At 44.9% G+C, this 26881-nt stretch overlaps 1 protein-coding gene across 1 annotated transcript in view; it reads right to left on the reverse strand.

The window, feature by feature from the left end:
* RALGPS2 (Ral GEF with PH domain and SH3 binding motif 2) overlaps positions 1-26881 on the reverse strand; it is a 260231-nt gene that overhangs the window by 137828 nt on the left and 95522 nt on the right. The window contains exon 8 of the mRNA XM_065408804.1: positions 12050-12176. Within this exon, the coding sequence (XP_065264876.1) occupies positions 12050-12176 (127 nt within the window). The remainder of the gene's footprint in view (positions 1-12049; positions 12177-26881) is intronic.

Consider the following 26881-nt stretch of genomic DNA (forward strand, 5'->3'; position numbering starts at 1 on the left):
AGCCTCTGTTCGTCAGAGGATGGAGATGGATGGCAGGAGAGAGATCACTTGATCATTGCCTGTTAGGTTCACTCCCTCTAGGGCACCTGGCATTGGCCACTGTCGGTAGACAGATACTGGGCTAGATGGACCTTTGGTCTGACCCAGTACGGCCTTTCTTATGTTCTTATGTTCTTATGTCCAGAAAAGAGGGGAATATTTGAGAATGTCAGTCTATCACGCATGACTGTACGGAGAAGAATAGCTGACATTTCTACCAATTTAAGTGATCAGTTAAAGCAGAGAGTCAGTGAATTCTGCTTTTACTCCCTAGCTATGGATGAAAGCACCGATTTAAAAGACACCGCCCAACTTCTTATTTTTATTAGAGGTATTGATAAAAACTTTGAAATTACTGAAGAACTTGCTGGCATGTGCTCCATGACGGGTCGCACAACCGGAAAAGAAATCTCCAGTGAAGTGATAAAGTGCACGAATGATAAGTCAGGATTAGATTTCACAAACTTGGTGGCCATTTGTACTGATGGTGCTCCAGCTATGTGCCAAAAAAATGTTGGAGCAGTTACTCTTCTTGAAGAATTTATCGGGAGAGAATTAACCAAACATCACTGCATTATGCATCAGCAGGTTTTGTGTAGCAAAGTCTTAAAATTTGAGCATGTAATGTCAGTGGTAGTTTCCACTGTAAACTACATCCGTTCAAGAGGACTAAAACATAGAACATTTCGAGCCTTTCTTGAAGGGGTAGACACCGAGTGCAATGACTTAATCTACCATACAGAAGTGAGGTGGTTGAGTCGAGGAAGAGTGCTCCAGCGTTTTGTTGCTTTGAAAGAGGAGGTAGCAAAATTCCTAGAAAATGGGCCAATAAAATTCCCAGAGCTTGAAAATGAGTCCTGGAATCAAGATCTCTTTTTCTTTTGTGATATTACAGCACACCTGAATGATCTCAACGTTCAACTTCAAGGAAAAAATCAACTTATATTTCAAATGTGTGCAGCAGTGAAAGCTTTCAAAATGAAATTGAAACTTTTCAGAAGTCAGCTGTCAAAAGGTGAAATGTGTCACTTTCCCACTTGTGCACAGCGTATCCCTCAGCACAAACACGCCGAGTTAGGAGAAAAATACGCAAAGCACATCATTCTTTTGATTGAAGAATTTGACAGAAGACTTACTCTGTCTAAAGAAGAAGACGTCCAGTTGAAGCTGATTGAAGATCCCTTTTCTGTGGATCCAGAGGAAGTGACACTAGATTTGCAGTTGGAGGTTATTGAACTTCAGTGTTCAGCAGTTTACCGAAATAAGCACAGAGAAAGCAGCTTGCGGGACTTCTACAAAAGTCTGGACAATGAAGTTGCACTGAAAACGTTCAGCATTTTTGGACGCACTTACATATGTGAACAAACATTTTCCATCATGAACATGAATAAAAACAAGCAACGTTCTTCTCTGACTGATGACCATTTGGAAGACATTATGAAAATATCCACTTCAAATATGACCCCCAAATGCGACAAGCTTGTTGCCGAAAAGAGATGTAATATTTCTCATTAAATTTGCAAGGTAATTATGAAAAGTACAAATGTTTTCTTTCAACGGAACAGATGTTTTTAATTTTTCCATGATTAATAAAAAAAATTAAAATAATTTAAAAAATTGTTTGATTTAATTGAAAAATTCTTAATCAAGTATCACACACCCTCCCCCTCAAACCTTAGCTGTTTCGGCGGGGCGGTGCTGGGGAAGGAGGGTTTGTTTCCGTGGGGCTGGGCGGTGCTGGGGGGGGGGGGGGGTGTTTCTGCGGGGCCGGGGGGTTTCGGCCCTCAGCTGTTTTCTTTGGAGTAATATGGCCCTCGCCGCTTTATGAGTTGTGCAGGCCTGGTTTAAGTAAAAGTGTCTCAGCAACAGAGACTTGCGTAAGGTGAACAAAAGACACTGCCACAGCTCTGGTGGAATGAGATAGTACCATTGTAGGTACAGGAATTTCTGCTACCATGTAACATTCAACAATCCATTGTTTAAACTATCCAGAAATAGCCTGGGAATACACAGTCTGACCCCATGTGATTCTTGGAATAAGAATCACACAATTGTCTGATAGATGTGAAATTCAGAAACTACTTTTGGCAAAAACTTGGGATCAGCCATCAAGACATTTAATTCATTCACCTCTCTGGCTAATGTAGGTAATAACGAATGCCATCTTAATAGATAAGTAATACAGGTTCCAATTTCCTGGAATCTTTAAGCTGCTTTGACTTCCTGGAGAAAGACACAGGAGCAGAGACTGGGTTCCTTAGACCTTGGATCCAACAAATGCCAAAAACTTCAAGAGCCTCCTTAAGGTTAAGCACCTGCAATCATTTTTGCCTCTCCTTTGAGATCTAGGCATGAAAGTCCAGCAGATGGAACACTGAGAAGGAGAGTGGCGCTCTGCCAAGTACTTCAGGCATCTAACACAATTGTCCAACACCAGGAAAACAACTGGACACCATAACCCTGAACGGACCATAACTTAACTAAGTATACTTATTACTAAACTATAACTATACTAAACAATTACAAAGGCAGCAAGAAATGGAGAAAACCCCCAGACTGAGTGGGATCAGAGCAGTTCACTTCCACCTTGCACAACAGTTGGAAGGAACTGAGGTAGTAAAAGGCGCTGTACATTCTTTCCCTTAGCATGTTCAGAGATGCTGAGGGTATGAACGCTGAGGGTATGAACACAAGGGGCCATGCAAGCACTCTAACAGTGGTTTTCAAAAAAAAATTCTGGCGACACAGTTGAAGAAAATTGTTGATGCCTGCGACCCAAAGGAGCTGGGGATGAGGGGTTTGGGGTGTGGGAGGGGCTCAGGGCTGGAGCAGAGGGTGTGGGGGTGAGGGCTGTGGGGTGGGGCCGGGAATGAGGGGTTCAGGGTATGGGAGGGGGCTCTGGGCTGGGGCAGGGGGTTGGGGTGTGGGAGGGGGTCAGGGCTGTAGGCTGGGGGTGCAGGATCTGGGGTGGGGCCGGGGATGAGGGGTTCAGGGTATGGGAGGGGGCTCTGGGCTGGGGCGTGGGAGGGGGCTCTGGGCTGTAGGCTGGGGTGCAGGATCTGGGGTGGGGCCGGGGATGAGGGGTTTGGGGTGCAGAAAGGGATTGGGGCACAAGGTTGGGGCATGGGCTTACCTTGGGCGGCTCCTGGTCAGCGGCGCAGCAGGGGTGCTAAGGCAGGCTTCCTGCCTGTCCTGGCACTGCGCGGTGCCCCGGAAGCGGCCAGCAGCAGGTCCAGCTCCTAGGAGGAGATGCGCAAGCAGCTCTGCGTTGCTCTCGCCTGCAGGCACCACCCCCTCCAGCTCCCATAGCCTGGGAGCCGGTGCTTGGGGAGGGAGTAGCACGTGGAGCCCCGTGGCCCCACCTAGGAGCCAGACCTGCTGCTGGCCACTTCCTTAGCCGGACAGCACTGCCAACGGGACTTTTAATGGCCCAGTAGGCGGTGCTGACCAGAGTCGCCGCAACCCAGTGCCTTACATTCTGTGACCCAGTACTAGGTCGCTGTCACACCCCAATGGCCCCCCTCCCTCAGGGAGTCTCCAGGGAAGGCAGATCAGCATTGTATGTGGCTAACGCTGTTGCAAGCATCGCAAAGCATTTTGGGGAGGGTCAAAGGTGTGAGAGTGGGGAATGGAAGATTCCTTTGCAGGAGTACGAGAGGCCAAGGGGGAGGGGGGAGAAAGAAAGAAGCAGAAAACGGGTTAATTCAGCACTTTAGGTAGACGCTGGCCCAGGCCCAAGGTCATGGGCTCGATGAGAAATCTACAGCTGCCCAGTCGTGACAAGAGGAGAACTAAGTGGAGCAGAGCTGCAAGGATAGCAGTGAAAACAGAGCGAATGAGGCAGCGACAGTGAAGGCCAACAGAAGGGAAAACAAATTCTCCGGAGCCGGTGTGTTTTGGGCAGCCGAGAAGGCCACAGCAAGCCGATTGGGACTGGTACAAAGAGCACCAGGCACAGAGGGCCCTGGATGACGACACCCCCAAAGGAACCCAGGACTTAAAAGCCCTCCCAAGAACTGGAGCAATTCAGAGATCACATCGCAGATCCTGGACGACCTGTGCGCACAGGACAGACCTCCCGTCCATCCTTCCCCCCCTCTTTTCCTACGCTACACCCAGACCTGGCCAGCCCTGGGTAGTGAGTGTGTGAGTATGAAAGTGGGTTAGGGCTTAGGGCACTAATGCTTTCTTCCTTCCTTTGAGTGACATGGAAGCATTTCCAGCTCTCTCCGCTGTTATTTTATTATTTTATCAACAAAGCTTTAAAATTCAGAGATGTGGTGTGCCTCGTCATCTACTCCCCAGAAAGATCCTGTGGTCCCAGCCTGATCAACTGTGGGCCCAGGCAGATTGGTAACGAAAATCTGTCACATCGCGACCTGCACTTTGAAAACCACTGCTCTAACAGACACTGCTTAGAGAGGATTCTACCATTAGGGACCAAAAGGCAGTGCAGTATCCATAGAAGGGACTATGCAGAACCACTCAAAGAACTGTGCTTTAAATATATTTGCCAGGTTCTTTGCATATTAACCTGATCCTGAGTAAGTAATGTACAATATAGTATGTTAATGTTTTATTGCAACTTTGCCTTAATAAAAAGTTTCAAAAATTCTCCCAAAACAGTAAGTGCTGTATAATATTACACACTAAAAAAAAAAAAGATCCTAGGTGTTTCAAATTGGGCATTCAAAATTAGTGGATACTTTTGACCCTAATCTCTTAATCAATCTCTGTCCCTCCATTCCCCATCTATATAATGGGGATAATACCAATTCATCTCATAGGGGTGTTATGAAAATACATTCACTGTTTGTGAAGCATTCAGATAATATAGTGATGAGCACCGTAGGAAAACCCAGGAGGAAACCAATAATTCTGTTTGCAGAGTGGAGTTTGAATAGCATGTAGTAAATAAAGCATAGGGCCACACAATGAACAAGGAGAAACATTATTAAATAGTAGCCCATTAAGTGAGCATCGTTCATCCAGTGCACTGAATGAAGCAGTATCCTAAACAAAACAAAAAAAAATATGATCATGTAATTAAAGACTGTCATCCATACACACAAGGGAGCCAATTAAGGTTGCATAGGCAACCTTAATTCTGACATTTCCTAACTTCTGAGTGCTTGATCTTGCAACCTTAATACTGTTCTTTTAATGTACATTTTTGCATGCAATACATACACGCACACACATTAAATACATGTGTGTACAATATATACACATACACATATATATACACATACATACACACAAATACGTGTGTGTGTGTGTGTGTATGTATATATATATATATATATATATATATACATATACACACACACACACACACACACACAAACTCCATATATATATACACACTATTTCCCCAAGAGAAGACTTACAAGACTGCAAAAATCATTTCTCAAGGGAAACCATAAGCAGTGCACTTGGAAGATTTGCTCAATTTACTGACTTCAATTTTTGCCTGACTAAAGGTATTTTTCTGCATATTTTCAGAGTAACATCCTCAGTAGTATAAATTGTATTGCCTCCTCATTAGGAAAATGAAGTAGGCATGCCTACAAGAATTATACATGGAGAATATTTATCATGTTCCATATCCCTATGCAGCACACTGTTCTATTTTTCTCTCTCCTACAGAATGAGTGTTGTCAAAGTGCCAAATCCCCAGCACAACACTTAAGATTGTTCTTTAATTTATGACAAGAACAAAAACATTTTTAATGATTTTCAGATTTAGAGCAGTAATTCACACACATTTTTTTCCCCTTACGATTTGCCAGACTAGTACTTGCCAGACAAATGTTTACACCTTTACGCTGAGAACCTCTTCTTCTCCCCTCCCTCAGCTCCCACAGTTTAACACAACTGATCTCACCTTCAGTGAAACACAAATATAAAAGACTATTTCAAGGAGTAGTAAATTTTAAGCTAAGAAAACATCTTTTATTTCTATCAGTATGACCCACTTGTTTCACTGTGAAGTCTGGCAGCACAACTATAACAAAGGCTTTGTCAGAATTTCCATTATAAACCTTTTTCAGAGAGGTTATATTTTGCTTAGAATAAAATAAACATGACTTATCCATTCTCAGTTTGCGTTGACCATTTAAATTGGCCATATAAGATATGTCTTCACTACAGAATTAACTTGGGTGACTGGCATCTTGGTTTGAGCATCCAGGTTAGCCTAGCCCGGGTGTGAATGGCCACACTGAAAAGCCACATTTGAGTTACTGGGTGCACATTGGTGCTGCACACTTGTATGTCACCAGGAATTCTGGGGGCAAATCCCATGGTTCTTAGCACTGCAGTAAGTGGGGATGCTCTGATTCCTTCCCAGTGAACTGTGGAAGAATGTGTCTGACCTTCTTGGCTCACTGGAGAATTATGAGAAGGAACTGGAGGACTATCACCACAAGCGATTTAGCCTGCATGCTCACTTGTGCTTTAGCCTATAACCACAGATGTACCAGCAAGCCCCAGGTGAAAGCAACAAATTCAGGTTAGAGGTTTGTGTGTCTGTATAAGACAGTTTAGGGACAACATGCAAGTAAGAACTCGAGTTAACTCTACAGTGAAAATATACCCATATTAATTTTGGAGACAAAACTGAACTCCTTTTAAACTTCTGAGACAACACCACAGTTGTCCTCTTTTTGTGTCCTTCCTAACCCCACTACCAGCAGGGTCCTTCATGACCACTGCCAATGTAACTGTGTTTCTACCACCAGCAGGGATCTCAGACAGCATGTGGCAATCAACTTGCCTAGTAAGTCCAGAAAAGTTACCTTTATAAAGCAATGCCATTCTCCCAGTTCCTGGAGTGTGATATCCAAAGTTGCTTTCCAAACTAAGTTTGTCATGCCACAGCAGAGCCATTAAACCAGTTAATCGTTTAATAGCATTGTATACGTAATATAACACAGAAGCAATACTCTTTCTGTACACATTTTACATACCAAAGAACAGAAAACAAACAAAAAAAACCTTTAATAGATTATAGCCTACAAGTGGAAAATCAGAAACAGATTAGTGAATTGCTCTTTTATTGAATATTCTTCTACTCATTTCAGTAAAAATCCCTAGTTAACAACCTTTAGAGAGAATATTTTTATAAATTCTCAACAGGCCTTACTACAGGTTAAATTTTTCATTGCAGGAAGAGATTAACTGAATTGAACAGTTAAGCTTCCAAGACAGTTCCAGATTTACTAAGATTACTGTTCCAAACCATTTTCATTTGCTTTTCCAGCCATTTATCCATATGAAGTTAAGTAACATTAGAGAAAGAACCCCAGAAAAGTATATCTAATTCACTGTTCCTCTAGAGAATTAAAATGAAAGCATACGACATTCTTGTCACTAATAACAACTAGTACTGTATAAAGCCAGATGATAGACTAGTTTTTAAACTACAACTGGTCCCAGCAAGAAGTATTAGACATCAACTAAACCAATTTTTCATTTCTAAGCAAAAAGGAAATACACATTAGACTTTAATAAATTGACATGTTATGTCCAAAGACTTACTCTACAGCAGAATTTGGACAAAAAGTTGTTCATGTGTCTAAAGGGAGATGGTTTGCACTGGCACAAACTTGAAATAAAGGAAGAACAATCATACAGTTTTCCAGTATTTTTCTGTTTTCCCTTGCCAATTTTGCATATATTTGTATTTTGTACACTTAAGGAAGCAACAGAAAAAATCCAAATCAGCTAGATAGAGAAAAATATCTATTTTATTTCTAAAACGTTAGATACCAGAAAGACTGTTTAAGCAAGAAGCAGAGAAGCCCGGGATATCTGGGATGCTGAAAGAAGCCTGGCCTACCTGGTAAATTGTTTTTGCTTGGTCTGATATCATCTCATAAACCCATAACAGATAAAAGCTAATGCTAAAAAACCTTTGAATAGCTGTAAGTTGGAGCTTTCCAATACTCTAGAGAAACATTTTCTAATCTTGGAGGTATGGAAGAAGTCAAATCTTAAAATTCCATTCTGATTATGTTTTATGCCCCACCTCCCAGCCCCCCATCCAGGTTCAGTTCTGATCTGATTGCAGTGATTACCAATCTCATTAATCAATCTCCTATGCCATCTCTCTGAATACCTGAAAATCTGTTTTTAAAGTACATGAAACATTAATCTCTCTATATAGGAGTTCATGAGCAGAGTCACTGCTAAAATCAAGCAGGAATTGCCAAAGAGGTACAAAGTAGGTTCAATAAACTGATTCTAAAGAGTGAGTATCATTGAACAAAGTATTTCCCCTTCCCCACTGTTCTTTTTGATTGAGTGAAAGTCATATGAAACTTTTCAGCAATTTCACAACACCCAAATGTTAACATTTGTACCCTGAACGTGATTCTCCCAAAGTCTGAAGCTATTTGAGTCTTAGGGTGGGTTTACAGTATAAGAATCAGATTGAGGGCAGCCAAAGAACTACTGATCAAAGCTTCATAACATTATGACTGCAAGCCTATCCTATAATGTTTTCTTTTAAATTTTAAATATGTGCTGTATTGATCCTCTTGCTGGCCCGCCTCTCAAGGAAGATTCCCCTTTTGAGATTTTGCTTACCATCTTCAGGCCACTTCAGGAGACCCAAAAACATGTCCCAGAGTCAGACTGGAGTTCAAGAATGGAATCCCCGGAATCAAGACGCTCTGGGACGAAGTGGGTTGTAGCCCACGAAAGCTTATGCTCTAATAAATTTGTTAGTCTTTAAGGTGCCACAAGTACTCCTGTTCTTTTTGCGGACACAGACTAACACGGCTGCTACTCTAAAACCTGGGACAAGTTTTGTCCATTTCTACCGCATGGGATCCACATGAGCCACATCCACCTATCTATCTTACTTATTTGGACCCCATCACTGTAGTATCTGAGCATCTACACTCTTTAATGTATTTAGCCTCATCATCTCAGTCAGGTTTTCCACATTTTGCAGATGGTGAGCCAAGGCACAGAGAAACTAAGTGACTTGCCCAGGGCCACACAGGATGTTTGTGGTGGAGCAGGAATTGAATCTGCATCTCCCATAGCATTGGTTAGCACTCTAATCACTAGAACATCCTTTTTCTCTTCTCTCAAATGGGTTTGCTAGAGGCCCTTTCCTGAGATATTATAATAAGGGGACCCTTAGGAGGCCTGATATAGAGGTGACAGGACTGGGGATGGGACTAAGAGTAAAGGCCCCTTACTAAACATTCTGGCATCCATGTTGTGTTCAAAGCCTTTCATTTGTGGCCCAAGAGCACTACAATCAGGAGTGGTGGTTGCAGGTGTGAGTTCTAGACACTTCTAGCGTACTGATGTTCTGGCACTGCTCTCCTGAGAAAGGGGAGGAAGGAGGCACTTGCCTTTGGAGTGGGCTGTTACAGTCCTGCCTGGCTCCTCTTCTGTCTGGGGTAGGGGAAATTACATACCACTGCCCACACTGGGCTTCTAGGATGGTGCCTGCATCTCGTCCATCCAAGTCAATCCTGCCTGGTTTTGCTTCTGCTTAGAGAAAGAAGGCCAAGGTGACCCCTGCCTTGACAAGATTGTTGAGAGGGAAAAATGTATCCTACCCCCAGAGGAGGTGAAACTCCCCACTGTGACACTAAGTAAGAAGGGATGAAGTGAAAGAATAAACCTCTCTTTTTTGGCCTAGTTTTCTCCCTAAGCAACTGAAGGGATATCAGCTGCTTCAGTATTTCACAAAAGGAAGCAGAGCTGACAACTTATAAGGCCAACAAACCTGAGACACAGCTGACATTTAGAAGATTAAATTATAGAACCAAATTGCTAATTCAGAATTACAGTTTTTTTAAAAATTTCCTCAGAAAACCTCTTCAGTGCAAAGGTCTGGTTAACTCTGTCTGCTGCTGTTGAAGCAGAACAAAACTAGTGGGAGCTGCAGGGGGCTGAGCATTCCCTTGTTACCAGTGCCTGACAAGACTGATTCTTTACCCCCACATAAGATACAGAGGCTGAAGTACCTATCATGACAGATATGTGGATGTTAGCACAATAAAGGATTTCTAATCCCCACGTCCAAGAGGATTTAAAATAGCCCAAAGAAGTAAAGGAGAAAATAGCAGATTTAGAGTTTGGGGGGGATTATCAAGTCTAGTCAACTGTAGTGAGCCACTGGAGCTCATCTTGATGTAGATAAAGAAATAACCGATGTCTGCAACACAATGCATATTAAGTTGGATGAACTCATGTGACCTGCCTGATGTTTCTGGGAGAGGGAAACAGTCAGACAAGCATTTCTTTAACATTTATATAATTACTGAAGTTTTATATAATTAACATTCAACTACAAAAATGTCAAAAATACACTGGTAGGCACTAACCCTGCTTAAAGCTGCTCTTTAAAATCAAGTAATTCCAAAAAACTGGTGAAAATATTTGATCATAGCCATAAAAACTATATCCATTAAGCAAATACATAAATCAATCAGTAAAGATTTCTTAGAAACATAGGAAGGCAAATTATTCATGATAAATCTTTATAAATCACCCATTTTATTTTTTTATATTTTGTAGCACCAATTTAATATCCTAGTCACTTCAGTGTAATCAAAGTGATAATATATGCAACAGAAATCAGATTCCACAACACCTAAAACAGATTCCAGAAGTTATGCTTACCTCTGAAGTTAGTGACTGATGACTTTTCATTATTAAATTTATAGTCAAATGTTTAGTTCTTGGAAAGCACTTCCAGGAGTAACAGTCTCTAACTGCTTCTCCATGAGCCAACCATTAAATCTACACATCATCTCCAAGAAAACTGATACTCTATGTAAAATCTTAGGAGCACCTGAGAGGTTTAACAGGAATTTTTCTTAAGTAGAAAAGTTATTTCTTACTATATCAGAGATGGGCAAACTACGGCCCGCGGGACCGTTCTGCCCGGCCACTGAGCTCCTGGCCCGGGAGGCTAGCCCCCGGCCCCTCCCCTGCTGTCCCCCCTCCCCCGCAGCCTCAGCTCACTGCACCACTGGCACAAAGCTCTGGGGGGTGAGCTCCTGGGGCAGCACAGCTGCAGAGCCCGGTCTGACCCGGCGCTCTGTGCTGAGTAGTGCGTGGCTGGCTCCAGACGGGCGGCGCAGCTACCTGTCATGGTGCAGCCGCGCCGCCAGCCGCCGGTGCTCCAGGCAGCGCAGTAAGGGGGCAGGGAGCGGGGGGTTGGATAGAGGGCAGGGGAGTTCGAGGGGTGGTCAGGAGCCGGGGGTGTGGATGGGGGTGGGAGCTGTCAGAGGGCAGGGAATAGGGGGGTTGAATGGGGGCGGGGGTTCCGGGGGTAGTCAGGGAGAAGGGGTGGTTGGATGGGGCAGGGGTCCGGGGGGGGGGGCAATCAGAAAGGAGAGGAGGGGTTGGATGGGGCGGTGGGGGGCAGTCAGGGGCGGGGGGTCCGGGGATGGTCATGGGACAGGGAGAAGGGATGGTTGGATGGGGTAAGGATCCCGGGGGGGGGGCAGTCAGGAAAGAAAGGGGGAGTTGGATGGGGTGGGGGGGAGCAGTGGGGGGCAGTTAGGGAAAGAGTTTGTTGGATGGGGCAGGGGTCCCAGAGGGCAGTCAGGAAGGAGGAGCGGTTGGGATGGGACGGCGGGGGGCAGGGAGTCCAGGGGCGGTCAGGGAACAGACAGCAGGAGTGGTGGATGGGGCAGGCGTCCCGGGGGGGGCGTGTCAGGGGGCGAGAAGCAGGTAGGTCGGATAGGGGGCGGGGTCCGAGCCACACCTGGCTGTTTGGGGAGGCACAGCCTCCCCTAACTGGCCCTCCATACAATTTCTGAAACCCGATGCGGCCCTCAGGCCAAAAAGTTTGCCCGCCCCTGTGCTATATATAGAACATTTACAGCCAACCAAGTGCTTCTACATTCTTTGTAAAAACACTAATATACTCTCAAATACAGCTTAAAAGATGGCTTTTAGTTTTTCTGCAAGTCACTGTGCAAGTACTATTGCCTTAACACTGCACACCAAACATATTAAGCTTACCTACCTAAATAAGGAATACAAGGAGTCATCTTCAAGCTGTTAATATAGTCTCTAAGTCGTTTGTAATTATCTTCTTTACTCATAACATACTCCAACTTTTCAAAGGTAGTTTTGTCTTTTCGGCTCAATAACTAGAAAAGAAAGACAAAGATAGAAGGGTTGCAGTTCATTTAGGGTTGAGATGAATTTTGCACTTAAAGCAGGATTCAACCAGTTTGTTATATATGAAGAATACTGAGTATCATCCCAAAAATTACAGCTCTTTCTCTTCGAGTATAGAATACATTTTCTCAGAATTTACAAGAAAATTGGTTAGTTTATAAGTTAAAATTAATTTTTAAATGGATCTTTTTAGAAATTTAGCACCATATCAAATCTTTTTTTTGGCCTTGAATTATCTTAATAATGCAGACTATTAAAACTTCTATATCAGTTAAAACTCAATGAACTCTCATGCACTGGTTACATTTTTTTAAAGGATTAATTTTTTTTTACTGTTATTCTCCATTATTGAAAGTGTCTTCTTCAGCAGGTACACACAATAATTCTTGCATCTGAAGAAGTGAGGTTCTTACCCACGAAAGCTTATGCTCCCAATACTTCTGTTAGTCTTAAAGGTGCCACAGGACCCTCTGTTGCTTTTTACAAATAATGTTCTAATACAAAGAATTCCATGAAGATCTATCCTCTTTCAAAATGGCCACTATCTTCCATTGCTCTCAATAGGAGTGAAGCTTTAAAAGTCCCCTTAGCAGAAAATGGGAGTGAAGCTAAGTTGATTGCAGGAAATATGGTTGCCCTAACAGCATAGGTCCATAACAAAGCCCTATTTCACAACCATGCCATTTTGGTTGAGCTATTGATAGTCTTATGGTTTCTTTATCTTGAAACTTCATGAACTGTAAATTTTCCCAGTAAGTTTATTTTCCAGTGAAAGAAATAAGAGCATTAAAATCTAGTGAAAATTTTAAAATGCACTATAATTCTTTAAAATCAATGTATATCAGTATGTCTGCATCAGGCAATTCACATACAAAAACTCTGTTTAGTAAGAGAAAGATGCAATAGGGGCTTGGATCTGCCTTCTCCACAGAAAAGTACACAAACCACCTGTGTATATTGTTCTGTCAGCAAAAAGGCAGTTGTATTGGCTCTTTTTGTCACAGGATCATCAGTTATAACAGAACTACCACTGAGTAGCCACATTAAAGGTTTTATTTCATTTTTGGGCCAGAATTTAAGGAAATGTAGAAAAATGTTTAGATTGACCATTTTGGCAGGAGACTAGGTGTTCAAGTCTCTCGACCAAAGTTTTAGCTATATGTGAAGATGAACAGTAATTAGTAGTTAAAAAAGTGTAATGAGATATCCTAGGTGTGTAGGTACATAACCTTGAGATTTTACACCACCACTATAACCAAAATCTACCTGGGTTTCCATGACAATGATGGAACAAATCTATGAACTTCTGCAAAAATATAATTGCATTTATTTTACACCTTTTGTCTTTCTTGCCTATATTTTCTGCCCACAAACTTCACTAGGATGCAGCAAATATTACATCAGCTTTCAGAGAGATGCCATTTTTAAAGGGAGAGAATTGTCATCCAGAAAATTGTGTTCCTTGAAGTTCTGGCCCTACGCCCATCTATGAAACAGTTGTGTCTTACATCTACTATGAGAGGTTGCTAGGTTTGGGCTACTGCAGATTTCCAGGGAAAGATACAGAGCTGAGGATAGCCATGAAGATAATGGCTTGTTGGGAACTCATGTGATAGTTTAAACATCTCTGCAGAGAGGAGACTGTGGCAGAGCATAGAGGGAAAAGCAGTCTCTGAGGTAGCTGGAGCTTAAGTCTAGACAATTTAGATGCCATGATCACAGCCATGTTTTCAAAATACTTCATTTTTCAAACCAGCATCATCTCCATCTTGTCCATATTTAGTTGGAGGTCTCACCATTTGAGTTAGCAGCACCTCATGCTCAATAACACATACAAAAATTCTGTATATTTTAAATGTATTGGGCTACTGTTAGAGCTCAAAGTATTAGCAAGGATGTCTGATTTTTCCACTATTATCAGGCTCCAACATTTGGGACATGAAGTTTACCTTTTAGGTTTGTCTTCTCAAAATGGGTATTTGCAGCATAATTAGTCTAGACGAATTCATGTCTTTTCACCATGTGTAAGAACCTGCGTTTCTGGTTTATATTTTTTCTAAAGTTTCCAGGAAATGTATCAGTATTTATTTCAAACATTTAAAAAGGGTGAAAAATCAGTGCAAAAATGTACCTGGAAAACTGTGAAGTTAATATCAGGGTTAATATTGGAGGACAGAAATCAACAAATAGAAAAAAAATTGTTTATGGAACAAACTATTGGTGATTTGTGCAGTTATGCTTGACATAAGGGGCTTCAGTGTGAATTCCAAAACTCCAGGGTAGCAAAGGCTTGCAGCAGTTTTTTCAATACTCTCAGATCGCAAAATCATCATCTTTCCTGTCTCAGAGGTGGGATATAGGGGCTAGGAGCCAAGAGAGAGCAGATCCTAGTTCCTGAGACACAGTCCCGCCATCAGCTAGGGTGCTGCCACTATCTTCCTCGCCGCAACATGCCCACCTCCACTTATCTCCCTGGGGCTGCACAGGAATCAGAGTGACCTGTTCCCAGCCTGGGGGCAAGAGGGTTCTCTGTCTGGTTGGTGAAGCAGACAGAGCTCTGTGCCCTGGGGTTCCTTTCCATGGAGTGTCACATCTCTGAGCTCAACTACTCACAGGTGTTATCATGGGGGTGGGAAGAGGATGCTCAGAGGGGAGACGGTGTGCCTGATACAGTGACAGCAAGCAGGGGGTGGGGGAGGAGGATTGTTCCCAATGATTGTTCAGAACTGCCTTTTTTTAAGGAGTTTTGTGGGGAAGAGGAGACAAGTAATGTTGCAGGGGGAGATCCTCAGAATCTAGAAGGAGGGTCCCCACTCTACAATTTTAAGACCCCATATGTTTGAAGAAATACCAGCACACATGAAGAAAAAAATTACTTACCTTACAGTAACTTGTTCTTTGAGTGATTGTGCACATATAAATTCCACTGTAGGTGATGCATCAGCAGTTCCCTTATAGGACCAGGAACTTTGGTTCATCCAAACAGAGACTGTAATACCCGATTTGCCAAAGCTGACTTCATCGTGAGAGGGATGAGTGATGGCATAAAGAGTGGAAAGTACATGCAGATGACCACATGTACAATATGCATACATATTAGTTATTGGAACATTGCTCAGGAAAGCTGATGAGGTGGAGTAAGTTGCTATTCTTGATGGAGAAGAGACTTTAGCAAAATTGTAAAAAAATTTTAAACAGACAGAAACCAAATGTGAGATGCATTGAGATGATACTGATTGGCCTTTAATTATTTCAGTATAGTTTACAAAGATTCTGGGGGGGAAGGGGGGAAGACCTGAAGGATCTAGCGTGGTCCAAGTAAAATGCAATGGGCTCTATGAACATCCGAAGCATGGAGTGCGTCTTCAGCCTCAGATGAATGGAGGTTTGGTTGGGTTTTTTTGCGTGGGCGGGGGGGGGGGGGGGGGAGAGGGAGAAGAATCACCAAAAATTAATCATTTGGCTTAGATGGAAGGCAGAAACTTGGATATAAACTTAACGGATACCTTGTCCTTATGAAAGACTGTGAAAGGAGGATCATCCAAGAAAGGGTGAAGTTCTGAAACCCTCCTTGCAGAATTTATATCTAGCAAAAACACCATCTTCATTGACAATGAATGTAATGAAGTTGTAGTCATAGGCTCTCAAACAGGGCCATCGATTTGGAGAGAACTAGATCTAAATACCATACTGGTACAGAAGCAGACAAGGGAGGGTAAAAGTTGATTAGGCCTTTCAAAAACCAAGAAATGAGGGGATGAAAGAAGATGGAAAAAACATCTACTGGTGGATATAATGCAGAAATAGAGGCTAGGTGAACTATCACAAAATTATTTGAAAGGCCTGATGATTTAACAAAGACAAATGCAAAGTGCTCCACTTAGGAAGGAAAAATCAGTTTCACACATACAGAATGGGAAGAGACTGTCTAGGAAGGAGTACAGCAGAAAGGGATCTAGGGGTTATAGTGGACCACAAGCTAAATATGAGTCAACAGTGTGATGCTGTTGCAAAAAAAGCAAACATGATTCTGGGATGTATTAACAGGTGTGTTGTGAGCAAGACACAAGAAGTCATTCTTCCGCTCTACTCTGCGCTGGTTAGGCCTCAGCTGGAGTATTGTGTCCAGTTCTGGGCACTGCATTTCAAGAAGGATGTGGATAAATTGGAGAGGGTCCAGAGAAGAGCAACAAGAATGATTAAAGGTCTTGAGAACATGACCTATGAAGGAAGGCTGAAAGAATTGGGTTTGTTTAGTTTGGAAAAGAGAAGACAGAGGGGACATGATAGCAGTTTTCAGGTATCTAAAAGGGTGTCATAAGGAGGAGGGAGAAAACTTGTTCACCTTAGCCTCTAAGGATAGAACAAGAAGCAATGGGCTTAAACTGCAGCAAGGGAGGTCTAGGTTGGACATTAGGAATAAGTTCCTAACTGTCAGGGTGGTTAAACACTGGAATAAATCGCCTAGGGAGGTTGTGGAATCTCCATCTCTGGAGATATTTAAGAGTAGGTTAGATAAATGTCTATCAGGGATGGTCTAGACAGTATTTGGTCCTGTCATGCGGGCAGGGGACTGGACTCGATGACCTCTCGAGGTCCCTTCCAGTCCTAGAATCTATGAATTTCAGCTGCAGAACATAGTCCAGCACATGTGTAACCTCTGTGAAATGGGGCAATAAACTGTGGGATTGTACCCAAATGGAAAATCTCTTCCACTTAGCTGCATACCTGGCTTTAGTGGATTCCTTTCTGATGCTCACCAAGATGATTTGAACCTCCCGGCAGCAATTTCTTCTGAGTGTTCATGCAGTAAGGTGGAAAGATTTGAGGTTTGGATGTAGAGATTTGCCCTGGTGCTGAGTTAGAAGTTCTGTGACTAGTAGTAGTAGTAGTTATCGGTGAGTGGATAGACAGTCTATGTAGATCCATGAACCAATATTGGCTTGGCCATGCTGGTTCAATAAGGATTAATGACGCTCTTTCTTGTTTCAGTTTCCTCAGTAATCTTGGAATGAGAGGAACTGGAAGAAATGCAGATGGGGGTGTCCAGACCAGAGAAGAAAACCATCTATGACGGAACTTGGGCTGAGGCCCGCCCTGGAGCAAAACCTCATGCATTTGCTGTTGAGGTTGGTCACTAGCAAGTCTATTACTAGATATCCCCAGCAGTGGAAAATCTGAAGAAGGATGTCTTTCTTGATTGACCACTCATGTTGGTCTATGAAAACCCTGCTGAGGAAATCTGCTAGCATGTTTCTTACTCCCAGAAGGTGAAAGGCACAGTTGGGAGATTCTTGCTCCTCTCTGCTTGTTCAAAAAACAAACATGTCAGTGGTGTTGTCTGTGAGAATTTGTACCATTGGTTCTCAACGGTGGGTATAAGTATCTCACAGGCCTGATGAATAGCTCAGAGCTCCAACATGTTTATGTGGAAGGAAACCTCCTGAGGTGACCAAGAAGCTTGCACCTGAAATTGACTGGGATGCATCTACCAATGGCTGGGGGGCCCATCTGTTACCAGAGTAACAGTTGGTTCTCAGGACAGAAATGCAACTCCTCTACATACATTTTGTGGATCCAGCTACCAATCCAGGTACGCCAGAGGATTTCTGGGTGATACACCAAATCTTGTCAGACCTGCAGACAGCAAAAGTGAAGTCTGCCGTGCGAAGTTACATATATGTATGAGACCATGTGACCCAGGAGCTGAAGGCAGGCAGGCACTTTTCTTCTTGTCCTGGACTTGAGGTTACAGATTGATATTGATAACAATCCCTTGGGAAATCAGCCAGGGCTGTTCTGGCATCAAGGTCTACTTCTATGAGTCATGAGTTGAGTGGGTTTTTAATTGTGATTTCCCAAATTTAGTTTCAGCCCTAAATGGAAGAACATTAGTCTGATGAGTAGGACATTGTTCTGGACCCAGTCGCTTGATAGTGCACAAACTAGCCAATTATCCAGATAAGGAAATATTTGAATGCTCAAACGATGGAGGTAGTCTGCTACCACCAACATGCATTTGGTGAAGAACATCAGGGATGAAGAGAAACTGAAGTAGAACACTATTTACTAGTAATGGTTGGTGCCTATAACAAATCAAAAATACTTTCTGTGGCAGCGATATATTGTGACCATCCTGAACTTGATTTTTTTTGATGAAATAGTTCAACTTTGGGGTGAAAGCATTTCTTCAGGACCAGAAAGTACCAACACCACAAGCCTTTCCCTCTGTGTTGGCAAGGAACGTCTTCTATTGCTCCCAATTCTAGAAGAGACCATAGTTCTTGAAGTAACACAATCTTATGAGCGGGATCCCTGAAAAGGGATGGGGAAGGCGGGTTGGGAAAAGGAAGGTAAGAGTTGGATAGCCTATCCCTCCCTTAAAGTGCTGAGTACCCACTTGTCCAACATGATGTTTTCCCAAGCACAGTAAAACAGAGACAGGCATAATCCAAACGGAGGAGATATCATCAGTATACATTTCTTGATCAAAAAATCAAAAATGACTGCTTCGAGGTTGCAGATGTCTGGTGGGAAGGCCCTGCCACAGCCAAAGATAGCTGGTGACGTCAAAGAGATCTTGACCTCTTCTTAGGGACATATCAAGGTCTCTGATGAAAAAAGGTTCTAAAGTAATACTGCGGCATAAACTGCTTCTTTTTCATAACTGGTCTATGAACTCCTAAAGAGCAAAGCATTGCACAACAATCTTTTAGTGTGCACACAGCATTATCTTTTTTGTTTGTTTGTTTGTAATGTCAGAATCCTGCAACCAGGAACAACGTCACATGGAGACTTCAGTGCTCATAGAGTGCAAAGTGGTATCAGCCTCATCTATTGCTGCCTGAAGGAAAATGTAGTTTGAGGGCCACCTTACAGCACAAAGCTAGAAACTGGTCCCTAAATTCCTCTAGTAATTTATCAGCAGACTTAAAAAGAGAAGAGAAATGAATAAAATTCTATTTTGAAGAAAGAGCCTGATAATTGTCAACTCTCAAGAGTGGCAGGAGAATAGTTTACAGCCACATAAATCCAGTTTCTTAAACTCCTTATCCTTTGGCGTGGACTTATTATGAGACTGACAAAACTATTCATTAGCAGTCACTACCACCAGAGAGAGAATCAGGGATTGGAGGAGTAAAAAAATACTCAAAATCTTACTGAGGGACCTGGTATCATCTGCCCACTCAGTTGGCCATGAGGGATATAGAGACTAGAGTATGCCGAAGATTCTTTGCTGGCTGTGGTAAGGCCTCATTGATAGGAAGGGCAACCCTTCCTGAAGTAGGAGTCTGCAGTACATCAAGGAAGATATGTGTATTCTCTGGCACAGGTTCTGCCTGCACCCTTAGAGAAGCAGCTACTCTCATCATTAGATTCTGGAAGACTTCAAAATTCTCTTAGGGGGAAGGTAGGGAGGGGAGAAGAGGGGAGAAAGAGACACTGACTCTGGAGTAAACACGTTGTCCAGTGAAGAGGAGGAAATATAGGGAGGAACATCTAAGGGTTCCTCTAGTAATTCTTCCTCCTTCATAGATTCCATCACAGCAGGTTGAGGGATGGCTGCAGGATACTAGGAAGATGCCTCTTGTACTGAGGGAGGAGTATACCTCCTCCTAGAAAGTGAATGGAGACAGAGGTGTAGAGTCTCTTGGAGCAGCCCAAGACAAATAGGACCATGGAGAAATAGGGCTAGGGAAGATATTGAGGTGGCTGAAAAGCCGATTAATAGGTCAGTGCTGGGTATATCTTCAGTGCAGAGTGTGTCGTCGGCACAAATACTAGAGCCAGCTGCAGCAGAGGAGAGTCAGGCAGGAAAAAACAAAGAAGATCCCTAACTGCCCATACCCAGGGAGTAGAAGGCTCCCCACGTAAGCATATTGATGCCGACAGTGTTGGTGAAGCTGAAGTATACTGGACAGTCTGAGAAGGACCGGCACAGCTGAGGACATCTGTCTCAATGGCTCTGATGGAATTGATGGTGCCACCTCAAATGGGACCGATGAACACTTCAATTTGTGAAGCTTCTAACCAGTACCAGAGGACTTAACAGATTACTTTCTGGGAGAAGAGATTGAGACTTAGAGGCCTTGTCATAGTCAGAATGCTCTGACCTGGACAGAGAAGGGGGAAACAATGTTTACTATCAGACTTGTGTTTTGACTCAGAAGTAGTTGGAGAGACACTCCAAGTTAATCCAGAGTCTGCTGGATCACGATCGGGACCTGGCTGAGACACAGGTCACATTGCCTCCTTCAAGAAGTGAATCTTAAGATGACAGTATCTCTGCTTTTCAGTTTGGGGGGGATGAAAGTACAAATAGGGCATTTGCCCCTCACATAGACAAACCAAACAGCTCTTGTGCCTATTTGTGATATGGATATCAGCCCTACACATGACACAGTTTAAAATCTGGGGATTTTTTTCCATAATAAATCCTCCAGGTTCTAATAAAAACTATAACTAATTATAGTATGCTAAATACTAAATGTATACACTACAAGTTTTTTGAAAGCTGGCTAATCGAAGCTAACACTGTGGGAGCCCCAACTCTCACAACAGGAAAAGGAACAGAGAGGCAGTGGACACACCCCTTGCATGCCCTGACCCAAGAACATGGGGAGAGCAGGGGCACATGGGCCACCTAGTGGTACTGATGGCAAAAAGTGTGTAATTTTTGTGCACTGGAACACAAACACCTACAGTGGAACATGTATGTGCACAATCACTCAAAGGAGAAGTTTTCATTATTATCTGAACTGTAGTAGTGCATGGGGGTCACAACTGTGGCTCAAGGCTCCATTATGCTAGGCACTATACATAACTATAAAAACGTGTTCCTTCCCCTGAAGAACTGACTGTCTCCCTTCTAGAAAGACAGGCTCCTGGGCTATCAGGGATTCATTGTCATGTGAAGAAGTCACTTCTTGTGTGACCTTTTTGGATACTGTTTGGGAAGCATCTTCTAACTCCAATAGAATGAAAGGGATTAAAGAACTAGCAGCAATACTAACACAGGAAGTTATGAACAGGATGAAATTATTCATTAGTTAATTGTGTTTTTTTCAAAGTGGGTCAATTAGGCATAATCTTGTTGATATTTTATGCAGCCCTCTAGGCTCTTTTTGAGGAATTCGACATGCAATTTCACCCCAAAGGGTTCCTGTATGTAACTGCCTTGTTATGGTGGGATACAGATCAGAAGTCCTGAAATATAAGTATCCGCTTTCTAAAGTAATTCAGAGGAGACATCTACAGAGACTGTGGCAACATCAGAGGTAGTGTCATAAGGAAAAGCAAGAGCCAATTTAATGGATCTTAGGGTTTTGTTTTTTTTAAATCATTCCTCTCCAGTCCCTTTTCATCACAGAATGCAGAGAGTGGGTGATAGATAAGGCTATGGTCAGACATGTGTGGTCAGTATGTTCCCTTTGTGAAGGTATTTATACTGAGGCCAACCACCTGCAACAATCTGACCTATTATCCTTGTAGTTGAAACAGCCAAAGTTTCTCTGCCACTGAGGTGAAAATGACCAATATAACCTTGTAAAAGGCCATTCCAGTATCATGCATGTTGGTGGCAAAGATAGTATTACGTGAACAAAGACAACAGCGGACATGACTACCTGTAGCGCAGTGGGGAAGGATTTAGAGCCTCACTTTAGAGAGCTTTCAGTCCTGCAACCCACTAATTCTTTCAGAATGCTTGCTCAGTCCACTTTAATTAGGATTTCCCTATGCTGAGAATGGTCTTGTTGAGATATAAAAAGGAAAAGTTGATTTTAGAAGGCAACACGTGTTTGGTGACAATGGGTTTGCTTACTGAACCCATTAATTTTTAAAGGGGACTCTGTTGATGACTCTTTTCCTCTCTGGATAGTGAGGAATGAGTCCACTATTTTGTCCAGGAATCTGGAATAGGTAAGGCAGACCAATTGCATTTATGTCTCATTTTCAGGTCTCTTTGTATAAACTGAGATGCTCAATCTGCCAATTTTAAATGGGAGTGCACAAGATCTACTTCGTCCCCCATAGCTTCATTCAGGAAGAGAGGACTAGAATCATAAGATTCAAAATGTTTCAAGAGGGAGTGGGAAATGTCAGCTTCTTCAGCTGAAGGTTTTGGGGATTGATTGCATTGCATGACCTACTCCACAGATGACAATGCTGAGTTGGTGCTTCCTATCTTTAGAAGACGTTCCTTCCTTTTTATATATTGAGAACCAGATGGAAATGTTACTTCCAAAAGAATTTACACAAACTGGATTTCAAGAGAGAAAGCTTTCTGAAGAGGAGCTCACCTCAGGAAAGTCTGAAGTGTTAAAAACACTTTTCCAGAAATGGGAGAAGAATCAGTTCTCCATGAAAATCAAAGATTTTTCAAAAACTGGATTACCTGAGATTTCAATGGTCAGAGGAAAGGCTGAGCTGGCTTTAATTTGAGCATCCCCTGATGGAGGCCTGAGACACACCCTTGTGATATGGATGGTGATCCTAGCAGAGAGTGCAAAATGGAATAGGCAACGGGCTTGTGGTTAACCAAGACAGACTGGGGGAACAGAAGGGAGGGAATTAAAAATAAATGGGAGGTTTGGGGATTCTCTCCCAGAACACCTTGAAACACCAATTGAAATTTTTTGAATTTTTGACTATTTTAAGACATTCTGAAACAAAAAATGTTATACAAAAAAATAAGGACCTGCATGGTGTTTACTTGGAATTCTGAACAAGCCTAACTTGCCTGAGGCAAATTATATTCAGCTGATTACTGAAGCTTATACCATCCTACATGGTCATGAATAGTGTATGTTAACTGAAAAATACTACCCTTCACAATGCCTTCTGGCTTGCAGGAATACAGCACTCTGGTAACATATAAGACAGTTACCTATTCCATAACTGGTGTTCTTAGAGATGTGTTGCTCATGTCTACTCCACAATAGGTGTGCGTGCTCGCCATGGGCACAGGTGCTGGAAGTTTTTCCCCTAGCAGTACCCGTAGGGGGGAGCGCCCCCCGCAACCTCTGGAGTGGTGCCTGCCTGGCACGGTATAAGGGGAGCTGTGCGCTCCCCCCCACCCTCAGTTCCTTCTTGCCAGACGACTCCGACAGAGGGAAAGGAGGGTGGAATGTGGAATAGACATGAGCAACACATCTCGAAGAACACCAGTTACGGAAAAAGTAACTGTCTTTTCTTCTTCGAGTGATTGCTCATGTGCATTCCACAATAGGCGATTCCAAGCTGTATCTGTTGGAGGTGGGTAGAAGTTCACAAGTTCCCAGGATGGAGGACAGCCCTGCCAAACCCAGCGTCGTCCCTGGTCTGGGGGACGATCGCATAGTGCGAGGTGAACGTGTGAACCGAAGACCACGTGGTGGCCCTACAAATGTTCTGGATGGGGACGTGGGCCACGAAGGCAGCCGACGAGGCCTGCGCCCGAGTCGAATGTGCCCTCACAATGGGTGGCGGGGGAACACCCGCCAGTTCATAACAGGAACGGATGCACCAAGTGATCCAACTGGACAGCCTCTCAGTGGAAATCGGCTGGCCCCTCGCGCGATCAGCCAAGGCGACAAACAGTTGCGAGGACTTTCTGAACGGCTTAGTCTGCTCGAGGTAGAAAGCCAGAGCCTGCCGCACATCGAGTGTGTGGAGACGGCGCTCCTAACTGGATGCGTGAGGCTTGGGGCAGAGGACCGGTAGAAAAATTCCACCTTCAGGAGGAATACGGGGTGTGGACGGAGCTGGATCTTGTCCTTATGAAAGGCCATGTACAGCGGCTCGGAGGTCAGGGCCCTCAAGACTCGCCTGGCCAATATGATTGGAACCAGGAAGGCCACCTTCCACGAGAGGTGAGACCAGGAGCACGTGGCCAGTGGTTCAAACGGGAGCTCTGTGAGACGAGCCAACACCAGGTTTAGGTCCCACTGTGGGACTGGGGGTCTAGAATATGAAAAAGACGGTCCAAACCCTTAAGGAACTGGCCAGTCATAGCATGGGAAAAATACCGTGTGCCCTTGCACCGGCGGATGGAAGGCCAATATGGCTGCCAGGTGCACCCTGACCAACGATGGCGCCAGGCCCTGGGTCCTCAGGTGCAGGAGGTAATCAAGGATAAGCTGGATCGGGGCGGTCACCCTGGTCCACCGCCCACCTAGAAAATTGGGATCGCTTCGCCAAATAAGCGCAGCGAGTGGAGGGCAATCTACTTTTGAGGAGGCTGCGCTGAACCTGGTCCGAGCATGTCCGTTCCTCTCCACCTAACCACTGAGCAGCCACACCATGAGGTGAAGAGCCGCTAGGTTGGGGTGGAGGAGGCGGCCCTGGTCTTGAGAGAGCAGGTCGAGGCGGAGCAGCATCGGCGGAGCTACCGCCAGGCCCGTGAGGGTCCCGTACCAATGCTGCCTGGGCCTTGTCCGACTTTATCTTCTCCAGGACCCTGCTGATTAGGGGGAACGGGGGAAAGGCGTAGAGAAGCCGGCCTGACCATGACAGGAGAAAGGCATCGGCGATAGCGCCCCTCCCCAGGCCTCCTCCCCCCGCCCCGCCCCAGCAGAACTGGGGACATCACCAGTTCTGCCGAGTCGCAAATAGGTTCACCTGGGGAGTTCCCCACCTTCGGAAGAGCCAGTGGGCCACTTCCGGGTGGAGGGACCACTCGTGTTGCGAGGAAAAGTCCCTGCTCAAGTGATCCACCCTCTTGTTCCGGACGCCCAGTACGTGGAAGGCCTTCAGGTGGATGTCGTGGGCTATACAGAAGTCCCACAGCCTGAGGGCTTCGCGGCAGAGGATCGGGCCCCGCCTTGCCTGTTGATATAGAACATTGAGGCCGTGTTGTCCGTGAGGACCCTGACTACCTTGCCCTCTAGGTATGAGCGGAAGGCCATACACACCAGCCGCACTGCCCTGAGCTCCTTGACGTTTATATGTAGGGTCAGGTCTTGAGCCGACCACAGACCTTGGGTCTGAAAGTTCCCCACGTGGGCCCCCCAACCCAGGTCCGATGCATCAGACACCAGCTCCAACGACGGGGCCCTGCCCCTGAACGGGACCCCTTGGAGCATGTTGTTTGGGGCGGACCACCATCGTAGGGAGGCGATCAGAGTCCGGCACGGTGAGGACCTTGTCCATCCTGTCCGTGGCCTGGGAGAACTTCGAGGCCAACCAGAGCTGGAGGGGCCTCATCCTGAGTCTGGTGTAACAGACCATGTACGTGCACGGCGACATGTGACCCAAGAATTGCAGGCAAACCCTGGCTGTTGTCACCGGGAACCTTGTGACTGAGTCTATGACACCTTTCAGGGTCTCGAATCTGTCTGGCGGAAGAGAGGCCCTGGCTGATTCTGTGTCCAGGAGCACCCCGATAAACTCTATGCATTGGACCAGGACTAACGTGGACTTGGTGTTGTTTACCAACAGGCCCAAGGCAGTGCATGAGGACAGGAGGAGCGCCATGTGATCCCTCACCTGTGACCGGGAGGTGCCCTTGACAAGCCAATCGTCCAGATAGGGGAATATCCAGACCCCCCGCCGTCTGAGGTAGGCTGCTACCACCGACATGCATTTTGTAAACACCCTGGGGGCAGTAGACAGACCAAATGGAAGGACTGTAAATTGGTAATGATTCTGTCCCACCACGAAACTGAGGAAGCGTCTGTGCCCCTCGAATACGTGGATGTGGAAGTACGCGTCCTGTAGATCTAGGGCAGCGTACCAGTCCCCAGGATCCAGGGAGGGGATGATGGAGGCCAGGGAGACCATGCGGAACTTGAGCTTCACCACGTACTGGTTCAGACCTCGGAGGTCCAGGATGGGCCTGAGCCCCCCTTTGGCCTTCAGGATAAGGAAATAACGGGAGTAATACCCCTTGCCCATGAACTCCTCGGGCACAGCCTCTATCGCTCCTAGTCCTAGGAGCTGCCGCACCTCCAGCTCGAGCAGAGCTTTGTGCGAGGGGTCCCCCAAGAACAGCGGCGGAGGGTGGTTGGGTGGGGAGGAAGTAAACTGGAGGGTGTAAACCCGGGAAATGGTGTTGAGGACCCATCGGTCCGAGGTTAGCCGCGACCATTCCGGGAGGAAAGCACACAACCGGTTAGAGAAGGGAAGCTTTATTGGGGGTGGATCCCTGATGGGGACTGGCGGGGTGCCCCCGAGTGGACGCCTTTTCCCCACCTGCTTGCCGTTGGAGGACCCAGGCTGGGGGGCAGGCCGAGACTGCCTCTGAGGGCATCTCTTATAGTCCTGCTGCTTCTTATGGGCAGACTCGTACTTCAGGAGGGTGGCCTGGGCGGGAGTCTGCCGCGGCTTGAATTTAGGTTTTGCCAGAGCCAGGACATAGAGGCCCAGAGTCTGAAGGGTCGTGTGGGAGACTTTCAGGCCATGCAGCCTTGTATCTGTTTCCTCCGCAAACAGAGCTTTCCCATCAAACGGGAGATCCTGCATGGAAGACTGCGCCTCGCTGGACAGCCCAGAGAGTAGGAGCCACAACGCCCGTCTCATGGACACCGTAGAGGCCATTGATCGTGCAGCCATGTCCATGGCATCCGAGGTTGCCTGTAGGGACACCCTAGCAGCCACTGTCCCTTCCTCCACTAGTGCCTTAAACTCCTTCCAATCGCGCTCCTGGAAGGAGTCCTCAAACTTAGGCAGGGAGCCCCACAGATTGAATTCGTAC

Source organism: Emys orbicularis, chromosome 8, assembly GCF_028017835.1.
Source record: "Emys orbicularis isolate rEmyOrb1 chromosome 8, rEmyOrb1.hap1, whole genome shotgun sequence".
NCBI lineage: Eukaryota > Metazoa > Chordata > Testudines > Emydidae > Emys > Emys orbicularis.